The 12,580-nt window shown below is 39.6% G+C and overlaps 1 protein-coding gene across 3 annotated transcripts in view; it reads left to right on the top strand.

Moving 5' to 3' along the window:
- The window catches only part of ZBTB16 (zinc finger and BTB domain containing 16), a 392,305-nt gene that overhangs the window by 239,102 nt on the left and 140,623 nt on the right, over positions 1–12,580 (top strand). For all 3 annotated transcript variants that reach the window (XM_069224392.1, XM_069224390.1, XM_069224391.1), the window contains exon 4: positions 10,161–10,247. In XM_069224392.1, coding sequence (XP_069080493.1) covers positions 10,161–10,247 — 87 coding nt within the window. The remainder of the gene's footprint in view (positions 1–10,160; positions 10,248–12,580) is intronic.

The following is a 12,580-nucleotide window of genomic DNA, read 5'->3' as shown; positions in this document are numbered from 1 at the left end:
TTGTTCTGCGGTGGGCTTTGACAATGTTAAATTTGTCATACATTTTAGAGATAGGAGAGTACGCCACCATTTTGTTTTGGGGCAGAAATATGGTTTTGAAGCATATAATCCAATGGGTACTTGAGAAATGTGCAGCCATATGTTGAACAACGTCTTTTGTGAGGAGAGTGGAGATCGCAGGCAGACGAGGGATAATCTGCACACAGCATGAAAAGCCTTTACTGAGCTTTGCGCTCACCACGGCTGGGTGTGCAGCAGATGACTTTGTGTACGTTTGTAATTTTCTTTTGTGTGTTTGTGAAAGCGCTGTCCTTCCCCCACTCATCCATTCAAGGCAGTAATGCCTGGCACCGCCAGTGATGTCATCACAATGCCTTTCTGCTTCTGGCCATGTGGGCCCTGCACACTTGAGTTGTTCTGAATGGAATCTTGACATCACAGTGTTGGGCAGGCGTGCACATCTCGTGCACAACAAACAGGCAGACTGTCTTATTGATTAACAGATGAGGCCTCTCTTATCGATCAAAGCTTGGAGAGAAAATGTATCACTTCTAATTTCACTGCTGCCAAATATTTCTGCCTCGGAGCCAGCAGTAACTGAGGCAATTTAAGGGTGAAAGAGCCTTTTTTTTTTATTACTATAAGATACCTGGTGGGGTGAAATCTCGTTTCATTCCCTTATAACATCTACCGAAAGCTTCATGTTCAGCCACTCATCTACAATGCAGCCACCTTTTCTACAACCATATTGCATGTCTCAGAAGACAAAATAAAAGGGTTAGGATATGGATGAATTGTGACGAAATTCCTCGTCTACTTTTTGTTTCACATCCCCTAGAGGGTGATAGAAATGTTCGTATTTCAAAAAAATAATATTTTTGTATTTAAAAAAAAAAACAATTGCTGACATACTTTTGTCTGTGAAATGTAGATATTCCACTGTGAAACATTTGCAGTTGGTACAACAACGAATTGTTGTGAACATATCCTAATTACTTCGTGAGAAATGCCATTTTAGTATTGTTTTTTTCTTGAACCAGATTTACATCTTATAAAAGCACACATAAATACGCAATTTATGTGTTTGTCTGCCAAAGCATTGTACGTTTTTAACCTAGAGAACATATGTCGGTGTAGGAAGGTTGTTGAGTTGTTTGGAAGTGTTCACATGGTGGATTTTAGTGTTTAGAAGCAACTTCAGTAAATTACTTCCTGCATTTGTTCTTGATTATTACATATGGATCTGCCGTTAGTTGCACCCATATCTCATTTGTTTAGAGGCTGTCTCTCAACTATAGAGTTGTAAGATACTTTGGATAGTAATGATCGAGGGATTTAATCCCTTTGAAATGTGCAGTATTTCATTGGGCATGGAATGCCGCTTAGTAGCTTTTGTGTGCATGAAGCATCCTATTCCGCAAGGGTCGGGCCCCTAAACTGGCCTCATGCACCATCAATGCAAATTGTGAATAAATGAACATAAGATAACGGCCAATGTTTTGGTCTGGTATTCTGTTGTGGCGTGGGGTAATAGTTTTAATTCTTGCCTCCCGGAGGTGAACTTTCCCATTATCAGTTAGTTTCCCTCTAGGTCGTTTTCACATCTGAGTATTACTGGCAGATGTGGGGTCTGGAGTGAGTCCTTTTTTATTACATCTAACAATCCTTTACTCAAGAATTGCTGTTTCTGTTTGGGAGATAGATTACATACACCAGCCCTACACCAAAGTGGTGCCATATATGGTGTCTGCCCTAAAGAAGACTTCGCCTCTACGCTCTGTCCCAAGGAAGTCCAACATATGGGCTCTTTCCTAGGCTTGAGCTCTGTTCCACAGGAGTCTCCGGCATCGGCTCCCTCTGCCCCACAGCACTCCTGGGCATGTGCTATGACCTCAGCGTGTGCTGTGTCCCAGGCATGTGGCAGGTTTGGCCCCCGTCCTGAGGAAGTCTTGGGCACAGGCCTAGTTCCATGGAAGTCATGGGCATAGACCCCCCATCCCATGCGAGTCCAAAGCATGGACCCAATCTCTTTCTGCAAAAGGAATCCAAAAAAGTAGTGACCTACTTCTTAGTATTGACAGAAAAGTGAGACACTTACCAAATTAGTAAAATATATGCAACCTATCAGCAGTTGAAATATTTCCAATGGCGTAGGGGAGCAGATCTCTTTGGGACATCTTGTATTAACCCCTTGCAAACGTGCCTGGTCCTTAATAAGTAAACTTACAAGGGGACGCGTATAGGCCGATGAACCTTTTGCATCGCATGGAGTATCCTCATCACGTAGTGACTAATGGCATTAATAATCAATTTAATCAATCAGTAACCACTAAGAGACTCATTAGTCAATAAAACAATTATAACCATCATTTCATGAATAACCACAACTCAATGAAGCATTTAACAATTTTATTTCCCTATTAATTATAATTTTAAAGCATTTGGTTAACTCAAACTTTATTTAATCAGTACAGAATTAGTTTATTACCGACCACCAGTAACATAATCTAATCAAAACTTGAGAAAACATATGCTCGAATGCTACAGCATAAGCTAACAAAGATGAATATAGCAGCATTAATAGCAGAGTTCAGCAAATCAGTCTGTCAATCATTTGTCACTGTCAAGTCACCCGAAAGACCCTTATCTAACTCAGATTGGCATTAGCATGTGGGACTTCATGCAAAACAATTTTAAAAAACTTGATTTTGGAAAACATCTAGCTAAGAGAAAAACTATAAAACAGCACAGTTGGTACCTAGAAGAAAAGGCACAAAGTTAGTCATATTTTCATAGCTACCTATCCACAGAATGGATCAGCAACAAAGTCAGTCTTCGCCTTCAGGTCATCAATTGCTCAGCAGCGCATCAGGCTCTCAAGAGTATGAGCCCAATGACAGAATCTCGAACCGCGTCTCCTGACGTCATCAGCATTCACCCTTCGCATCTCCTGCACCTGAAGTTTTTGCCCCTTATCATGACTTTTTATTAGAGTTTTTCAGTCCATGACCCTAATTCCTAATTGGTCAGTCAATCAGTAGTTATGACTCTAACCTATAATATTAATTTTACAAATCTATGAGTTCTAATATTTCTTCTTTCTCAGTTCACGGATTGGTCCACTGTTCGATGTTTTCATCATCCGGCTCTTCAGGTATCGAAAATGTTGCATGTTCCTCTTAAGTCAGTGCTCCCATTGTTCAAGTCCTGGGAAAGTACATTTAGCCTACTCCTCACATAATTGTATCAATTTGACTTCCTCATCTCCTCTCCGTGGGTAGATTGCAGAAAATGCTAGCTAAGCAACTTTAACATGGGGTGGGTCAATGTCAGGTTAAGGCATCAGCTTCTTAGCAGTGCGCTAGAAATTCAGATTCTTGTATGAGGCCTGGAAAAGACTAGGCCATATCTTCAGCTAAGTTAATTCTACAAATGAATGCAAAACATAGGTTATACATCTCAATATGACATATTACTACATTATTCTTATATATTTTCATTATTTCACACATTTTTAGTTATTTTAGTACAAGTTCGTATAAGTGGCTGCCATACCCCGTGGGCACATTTTCAAATGTGCACATTATTTTCTCTACAATTAATTTCTCTCCGAGCTTTTCGTTAATCAAAACACATAAACATTCATTAATACATTTTTAATTAGCATATCTGCGTCAACACCCGGAATTATCTTACCAGGAAAGCTTAATTAAGACAACTCATTACTGGACGGTGGAGGCACATCTGTCTTTAAGTACAGTGAATGCACCAGTAGTAAGACACCAGGGTGTTCTGTTGATCAGGTTAGATGGGGTGGGCTGTTCAAGCTCTCAAGGATTTCCCTATGATGCGTCAGTACTGATATACTAGGACATGATGCAAGGATGGAGGGGTATCTCAGTACTCCGATACAAGTGCCTACTGCTAACGAGGGTGGCAATACACTTAGATTGTCGCAGTATTGTGTGCAAATGCGTTTGTACATCCAAGATGAAGGCCCTTCGTAACAACTTTTTAAACACTGATAGTACTTGGAAACTGATAGACGATGGTAAATGCTGCACTAGTGACTTAGTGGCAGCAGCACTCCTGATTTGAGCAACAATGGCACACAAATGACAATAATTTATCTTTCTCCTGAAACATTCTCCCTGGCGATGGAACTTAACAGGAAATTTCATTTCTCCCCATTTGTTTCAAAAATGTCCCACTTAGTTGTTCACAGATGTTGGCATGGAAGTGTGTGATACTAGTCAGGATAAAGCTGTAATATGAAGGCTCTGCAAATATATTAAAACTGGGATGGGATATCAGTCCACTATGCATTAGAAATACAGTACTTTTAATTTATAAAAATGCTTCTATTTTGTAGGGGATGAATTTTTGTTCCATTTCACAAGGGGTGTATTGTAATGTGATATATTTTAATATCATGATGTTTTAAAGTATACAGTGGGATATAAACCTTTAGGGCATTTTCTACTGTGCTTAGTGCTTAATATACAATCTGGAAACAGTTGGGGAGCACCCTCCCTCACACTCCAGCTTGCAGTCAGCCGCATTGCATCATGGTAAATGCAGTACAAGTTTGTTTTTACTTCATAAAGTAGTCTGTAGTTTTTCGCCTTAGGAGGTGCAGTTAGTGCTGTATAACTCTGGACATGTGTTTCTGGGTTTAGCCCTTCAACAGCAGAGAGCAGCAGGTCTATCTCTTGAGTTGCTGGAAATGCTGGCAAAAGTCCTCTCAGGTTTATGTACCACTCACTGGCACGAAGGTGCTACAACCAGAGCTCATTAGCTCACTGGCTCAAGGGAGCCTTTTCAAACAGGAAACAGTTGGGAGTACCCTGCCTCACACCCCAGCATGCAGTCGGTCCCATTGCATCATGGTAAATACAGTACAAGGTCGTTTTTGCTTCAGAAAGTAGTCTGTAGTTTACACAGCACTAGCTTCACCTACTAAGGTGAAAAACTAAGGTGAAGTTTGTAGGTTCTGAGCCCAAAGTGACCCAGATCACAAATTGATCTGTTTTTGTCACAATCGTATATTCAATGTGTGAGAGTGACAGGTCTGGTATCCATGTTCTGAGAAGGAGCTTAAATTTGAATCCCTGGAATCTCACTGGGACTGGCATGCTTGCCAGTACCAGAGGGTTGGCAGTTCTTTCATTTCTATTTTTGGACATGGTACAGTATTTGCAATGTGGCTGATAAGGGAGACTCTAAGCCATGACTGTGAGTTCATCTCACAGTGAGCTTGTTTGAGTACACCTTGTCCACTTCATAGCCATGAGCAAGACTCTTGGCTCGAGTAACACATTTTCGCTGCTACCATGTGGGCACTGCCATTTGAACAATCTCTTATCCTAGCATTCAGTGAAGTCATCCATGTGTAAGTACCCTGGTGTAACTGCCTCTGTATCAGTATCACTGACAACACTCTTAGCTTCCCAATGTTTACAAATCCCCTGTGGCTATAAAAAATATATTATTACTTTTATCATTCTATAAATCATCTAACTCTCTGCTATTCAAAGCAAATCGGCTTAGTAATCCATTAACACCTTACAACCACCAATCCTTATAATATAAATAACACTGTGTGCATACTAAGTAGAGAACATGTCTTTGAATTTGCTTCAGATGAAAACAATGTCTTCTGAATAATCCCCTTTAATGTACCCAAATCCTAGATATTGAGTCTAACCCTGGATGGGGGATCTAGTGCCTCTGTAGGATATTGTCAAAAGTAGTTTTAGATTAAAGAAAAAAATTGTAACACATCTAAAGTAATTGCCATATGAGGCTTGGAACATTATCCCATTGCACATAGTTCATGACGATGTGGATACATTTTTCATCATTCGCAGGAATCAAATGAGCAACAAGGTTGACGGACCTCTGGACCCACAAAGATGTGTGGTGAACCATCAACAATATTTCAACAACACACCCACAATTTAGACACATGAAGAGTGTGGCCACGGAATGAAAACTCCAAACAGGAATAAAGTTAAAAGATTTATTACAAACTCAGTCATGTAGACCATGACTCCAAGTTATAAAGATACATAATCACCAAAGGTTGCCTAAGGTGGCAAAATAATAAATTCAGATGAACTAACATTAATAAAACTAAGCATTCAAGATGAATAAAGTCAATAGTAAAAACTGAGACACGGATATTACACGATGCTCAAATTTTACACTCATTAGTCAATTCAAATTTAGCAGAGTCAATCCTTGGCTGAGCACAGGTCATCCCTACAGCTAACCAAATAAGGGAAATACATGTGTGGGGAGGAACACATGCGGGCAAAATACAAAAAAAAGTACAAAACTGTCAAAAATAATTTGGAAAAAGTTAATTTTAGACAGTGAAATACTAACTAAGCTTGGCAAAATAGAAGTTAAAAGGGAAAGCGTCCGTATATCAGAAGCTCAGGCATGAGTCTCCTGAAAGGGATGGGTAAAAGAATTCCTAAGTTTAAAAGGGACATGTCTGGGATGAGGCCAAAAGGCAGAGAGGATGACACCTCTCCACAGGTACAGCATTCAGGGAATCTTCATCAGCAAGACATCAAGATCAGCAAGCATTAAGACAGCCTTTGCAAACCGCAAAGGTCTGCTCAGGAAAATGCCATAGACTGACGAAAGTTCAAATGTCCATTGATATTAAAATTGCAGAATTTAATCTGATTTGCCAAAGGTGTTTGTTGATGTTACATTGAGTAGACGTAATCCAGTTATAATTCATCACCAGACTCCAGATTGCTACAGTTCGACAATTTCCCATGTCTGTCATGGGAACATCTTCTTTCCGTGTGACTCCAAGAAGGTTTGAAACAAATGTATATGATCTCAGTCCATCTTCCAACAATGTAATGTTTCCTTGGACAAATGGGTACATCTCTCCACGTTTAAACAATGAACTTATTACAAGAAACTCTGCTTCTCATTGGAACGAAATCTGAAAAAAGACTTCACGTTATGAAAAATAATTAAACACTTTTACATGACTACAAAATGCAAGCTCTGCAGAGCACACTTATGTTTCCACAAAAATCATACCATTTCATTCAGTTAATACTCTTTAATAAAACACAAATACAATATAAACTAATACATTTAACATTCATAATATTTTATCAATATGAGTAATACATTTCATTTAAAAAAAAAAGCTTTGTTATTGCATTCCTTTATATATAACAGAGATTTGAATTTCTCTCGCTTGCACATATGTTTAAAGTCATTAATCTTTTATAAGTCACAAGAAATTCAATATTGTTTCTATATGCACTTTTAGTTTAGAGTCTGTTACATTTTAACATCAATTTAAACTTTCTAACGTGATTTAACTCAAAAGGCACTTAAGTCGAACTTTGAAATAAAAGCAATTGCACATTTAAAACATGTCATTGCAGCTTTCTACATTAGTATTTCCACCCTTTACTTTCAAAAACTGAAACTTGTCACATTCTGATGACTTTTGTGACATGAGGAACAGCACTAAAATGTAAGCTCTATTAAGGACATCCCATAAGTTAACATGAAAAACTGGCCATAGGTCGTAAACAATGTAATTTAAGGCTTGCTTTAAAATATGTTCATTGAGAAATTGGAAGCAACTCTTATTTCAATAAATTCCTATATAAATAGACTCTTAATATAAAAAGACATACAAAATGTGAAAACTTTATCTATGTGACAGAACTACGGTTTGTGGAGGAAAGTAACTAAACTGAAGGGTAAAAATGAAATGGTTTCTTCCTTTACACTCTTTTAAAATTTTCACAAGCTAAAATATTCAAAGCCGTTTATGTTTATAATTTTTCCCGGTTAAGAGGACATATTTGTTAAATCATGTCAGAATCTTAACATGTCAAATTTTGTGTCCTAGATAAAGATGGAACCAGGCATCTATGAAGAGAGCATCCATTTTCTAAGTTGTTAGAATTGAATGTAGTCTAATGGCCAAGTGACCAACATTTGACACATATCTGAATTTCTAAACTGGGCTTGAGTACTAGACCCAAAAGTTTCTCCTTGGAGTTCGGGTTACACAATATTAAACACCTAAGATAAAATTATGAAAAAAATAGATTATTCTATGGAAACTGTAAATAAATAAAGATAATGGTTTTCATTTTATCAAGCCATTTTAATATGGAATTTGTGAATATTTTTTTTCTAGTACTGTAAATAATTTACAGCCCTTGGTTTCATATTTCCTTTTTCTGGCTTAGCCTGGACAATGCCCTGCAGAGACAGTGTTCTTGAAATATACATTTTGGCATTGTTTTACTTACGATTCTTCTTTGCAAAAAAATTAGGTTAACTGCATGGACTAGAAAAGAAATGACATTCTTGGCAGACCAGTGATCCTTTTAAAGACCAGAAGATGGGATCTCAGATACATTTCTCTTGAAATTGCTTTTAATGTAGATTTATACTTTCATGGACAAGATAGCATGATTCACTGTACCCTACTGAGAAGTGTTGTATAGCTTTTCATTTGACAAGACTGCTTTCCGTACAGATCCAGGAGGCCTTCCTATTTTAACATTGAATGTCCAATTTTCTATCTCGTCTATTTGCCCCATGTGTCAGACAGCACTGCTTTCTCCTTCCTCCGAGAACAGCTTCTAGACACATTGAAATTACATAAATTGGATCACAGAAGAGAAAACTTATCATGAGACCTGGATGAGCAAACACACGTTTACTCGGTGAATCGCAGTATTCATAGCAGGTTATTATGAGGCGGCAAATCATTCTGTATGTCGACAGAGTATTAACTAGCACCACAGGAACGCCCGCCCCCCACCCCCAGCACATGTTGTGAGAGGCAACATGTTGTAAACTGCAGTTCTTGGTGTAAGTAAGAAATGTTGGCTCATTTGAGCAGCTACTCCCTTCTTATATCGACCGGTAACCTTTGATACCTACTCGTAGGGGCAGTTTGTGCATTCCAACCAGTTGGTTTCCTACAGGTAAGGAGTAAAAGGTGTGAATCAAATACGGATAGCAATAGTCTGAAAAGTTTGGAAAAATTAAGCAGTCAAAAAAAAGTTTTAAGAAGTTGTTAATTTAAATTTATACCATAGTGTTTTAAGATGTTCTTCTGAGGGAGGCAAGGGGGTGGATGGGAAGGATTGGGATTAGAGTTAGGAATGGGTTAAAGAAAGCGTTGATGCTGGAGGAAGAGACAGCTTTTTAAAATGTGAGGAAAGTTACAGACATGCTGAAGTCAAAGGGTTAAGCCTTGGGCCAGTGGCGTAAGGAAATTTGACGGGGTCCCTTGCAAAGTCCCTGGAGGGAGCCTCCTCTGCCCTGGATCCAGCCAGAGGCCTGTCGCCCGCGCACAGTGTTCTGTCCTAAGGATCCCCCCTTGTGATCGACCCCCGCCCACCATCCGCACCGCGGGGTCTTTGTTACGCCACTCCCTTGGGCTTGGGTTAGAATCACGATGGGGGTAATGGTGATAGATATTGGTTAGGACAGCGATTTATTAGTGTTAGCGTTAACTGGTGGGGAGTGGGGTTCGGTTGCCTTACAGCATGGGTGAGTACCATTAGCAACATGTTTTTGAGAAATCCTAAAATATTTCACCGTCTATACTTCAATTTGATTGTCAATTACATAGAACACTATAAAATTCAAACCCGCTTCTCACTTTGGATATGAACTTTTGTCCTTTTTAAGTTCACGTTAACTTTAGTTTTCAGCCTAGGTTTGCTTATGGCGCCACCTGCTGGAGATCACTTGCAATCCGGTTGAACAGGAGTGTACCAGATGGGTTCCAAATCTAAAGGGGTACGACACATGCACTTTGCATAGTGTTCCAACTGGACGCATAAAGGCTCTGATTGGTGTGCAAACAGAAATGTTTTATTTTTATTTTCCCACATGCCACTGCTGCTCTGCCTTTCAAAGTCTGAATGGTAGAAGACAAATCGACTCTCTAAATTACCAGGAAATTCACTTTCGTGCTAATGATAAAAGGAGGCATTCAAAATTGCAGATTTGAATAATTTACAACGATGTGGTATGAATATTTTAAGTCATGCAAGTGGCGGGGCGGTGTGATTGTGCATATGAAGTTTTGCTCAGTGGTTTTGAAAATAATAGTCTTATTTTCTTTCGGTTTCTTCCAGCGGGCGACAAAGCATTTGTCTGCATACAGTGTGGCTCGCAGTTTTCTAAAGAGGAAGCCCTCGAGGCCCACCGACAGACACATACTGGTAAGTGGGGTACCATATACATAATGTATCTCTAGAACTTGTATGCACTGTTGAGGCTTGTCTCAGACATTTTGTAGACATTCCTTTTATGTGCTTCTCCTCTTCAGTTCCAAACGTTGAGAATATTGTGCTGTAGACCAAGCTTTTGTGAACGGCTAGGGGCATCTTCATCCTCCACCCGTACCTTGTCCTGCCCTTTACACCTATCTTCTAGCCTTGATTCTCCGTTTGCAGTTGCCTCCGAGAACCACGCTCTGTGCCAGCGTTTTATACGTGTTTTCCAGGTGACATTACAATGTTTCACGTGTGATGCTGCCCAGCCCGCGCCCCTCTTCTCAAGCTACATTTTTCTCAGTGTCGGCGGGCATTGACATTGACCTACACGAACCGCTTAATAGTCAATTTGGGATTCTTCCTCCTGGATGTGCGTCAGCGTGCGAGGGCAGGCCATGCTTTCGTACTATTCGATCAAGTGTCTAAAAATCAAAAATGATTGCCATACGGCCCTTAGATGCAATCAAGCTAGTGCCTCCGTATTGGAAATGCTGTATATATTTATGTATATTAATTCTTTAAAATCTCACTTTTTGCCGAGTCCGTGCCACGGCACCCATGTGTGCCTCCAACCTATTGCGTAGCTATTATATTATAATAATGTTTGTGCAAGCCACTGCAGGCATCTGCCTTATACTAACAACATAAATTGCCACAAGAGGGCATGGAAGTGCAACAAAGGACCTAGAAAACACCAGTGTTCCTAATGGAAAAGGAAAGTCTGAACAGAAGAAAGTAATTTTGACTTGGTCTCCAAAGAAAAAAAAAACTTGGACCAGACCTGATGCATTGTTCAGAACTGTTAGCTCAGTGAGTGTTCCAGCCAAAATACTGTACTTCAGTGAAGATGCAGAAATAAACATTTAGATAGCAAGAAAGAAAGGCAAATGGCTTCTAGGCATGTTTCAGAGCACTTGATGTCACAGAAGGCACTTCAAAATTTATGAATTGGGGTGTAGAATCCAAACACTAAATTCAAACTGACCATCTAACATGTATTTCATACCATAACTAAAAGGAGGGAGGAGTTCATGGAAAATAAGTAACTATGGGGTACCACTTTGTAAGCTTTCAAGCACTTCTAGTAGACTAGCCGGACAGATGTTTTTATTTTTGTTGGACTTGCATGACCCACTAACCCTTGATATCAAGTAGCTCTGTGCCTAGGCGGAAGGATATGCGCTATGGAACTGAGGTGCTTGTTACTGATGTAGCTTCTTGCAACCAAAGCTCCCATCTAAAACCTTACCAAAGCTTGGTGCGATCCTGGAAACATGCTGTGCATCACATCTGCCCATCACTCTATTACTTGACGTAAAGGGCTCTCTTTGTTCCGTAAAAATGGACAGGCTTCCCTAATTGCCACATTTAGCCTCTTGGAAACTCACATATGGAAGCACTTTCAGGGAGCACCCTTTGTTGGTAAATCCGTGTTGTTTGAACTTGGGGTCCTATTGCTCTATGGTGATTCCTCCTAAGGTAATTGATAGCTACCAGATTAGAAACACCAGACTCTCAAATCAGACATTTTCTTGACTGTTATTTCATTAGTCGCCTTAAATTCCAACACTGTCTTTGACGACATGGTAAGATAATTCACCTGTATTTATTCAGTCTTTTGCCATCATCACTCTTGCTGTGTAGCATATTTACTTCATTTTTTCCACCTTTCTGTGAAACTAACTCCCTTCTTCAAATATACCATTTATGAATATTGTTTCTGAATGTGAGGTGTCGCAAGATCAGCCTCGAAGGCCCAAATCCACCTCCAATGTTCATGATAGCCACTGATTATATGTGTAAACCCCATTCATATTCATGGTATGCAAATTCATCCAACGTGGGTACCCCTTATGCCTCACCTTTGTAGATCTATAGATCTACAGAGATCTGTGGAAGACCATTCTTAACGATCACAGTAGTTACCTGGGCTGTCTCCAATGTCTTCACCCTGATGCAGAAAAGGCCTCAAAACTGGACCCAGTATCATGATAATCTTTCCAAGAGGAGAGGGAAAAGTACTCCTGCATGAGCCCTTTGAGGGAAGCAGATCTTTCACAAGATAGAAGAATGTTAATGGACCTGTTTCCTGGTAGACAGGCATAGTGCAGAATTTAATTTCTCTGTCGAAAGCAGGGGTCATTAAGTTGTCATTAAGCCGTCCATCTGTCTTTGAACAATTACAGCGCCCTCTAACTGGACCGCCATTGATCACCTCTCTTCACAAACCCAATACTGCTGCTTACTTAGCCTTCAGGTTGTTTATTTAATAAGTACAA

Source organism: Pleurodeles waltl, chromosome 3_1, assembly GCF_031143425.1.
Source record: "Pleurodeles waltl isolate 20211129_DDA chromosome 3_1, aPleWal1.hap1.20221129, whole genome shotgun sequence".
NCBI classification, from domain to species: Eukaryota; Metazoa; Chordata; class Amphibia; order Caudata; family Salamandridae; genus Pleurodeles; species Pleurodeles waltl.
Note: the sequence above shows the minus strand (reverse complement) of the source record. Positions and strands in the feature narration are given on the sequence as shown.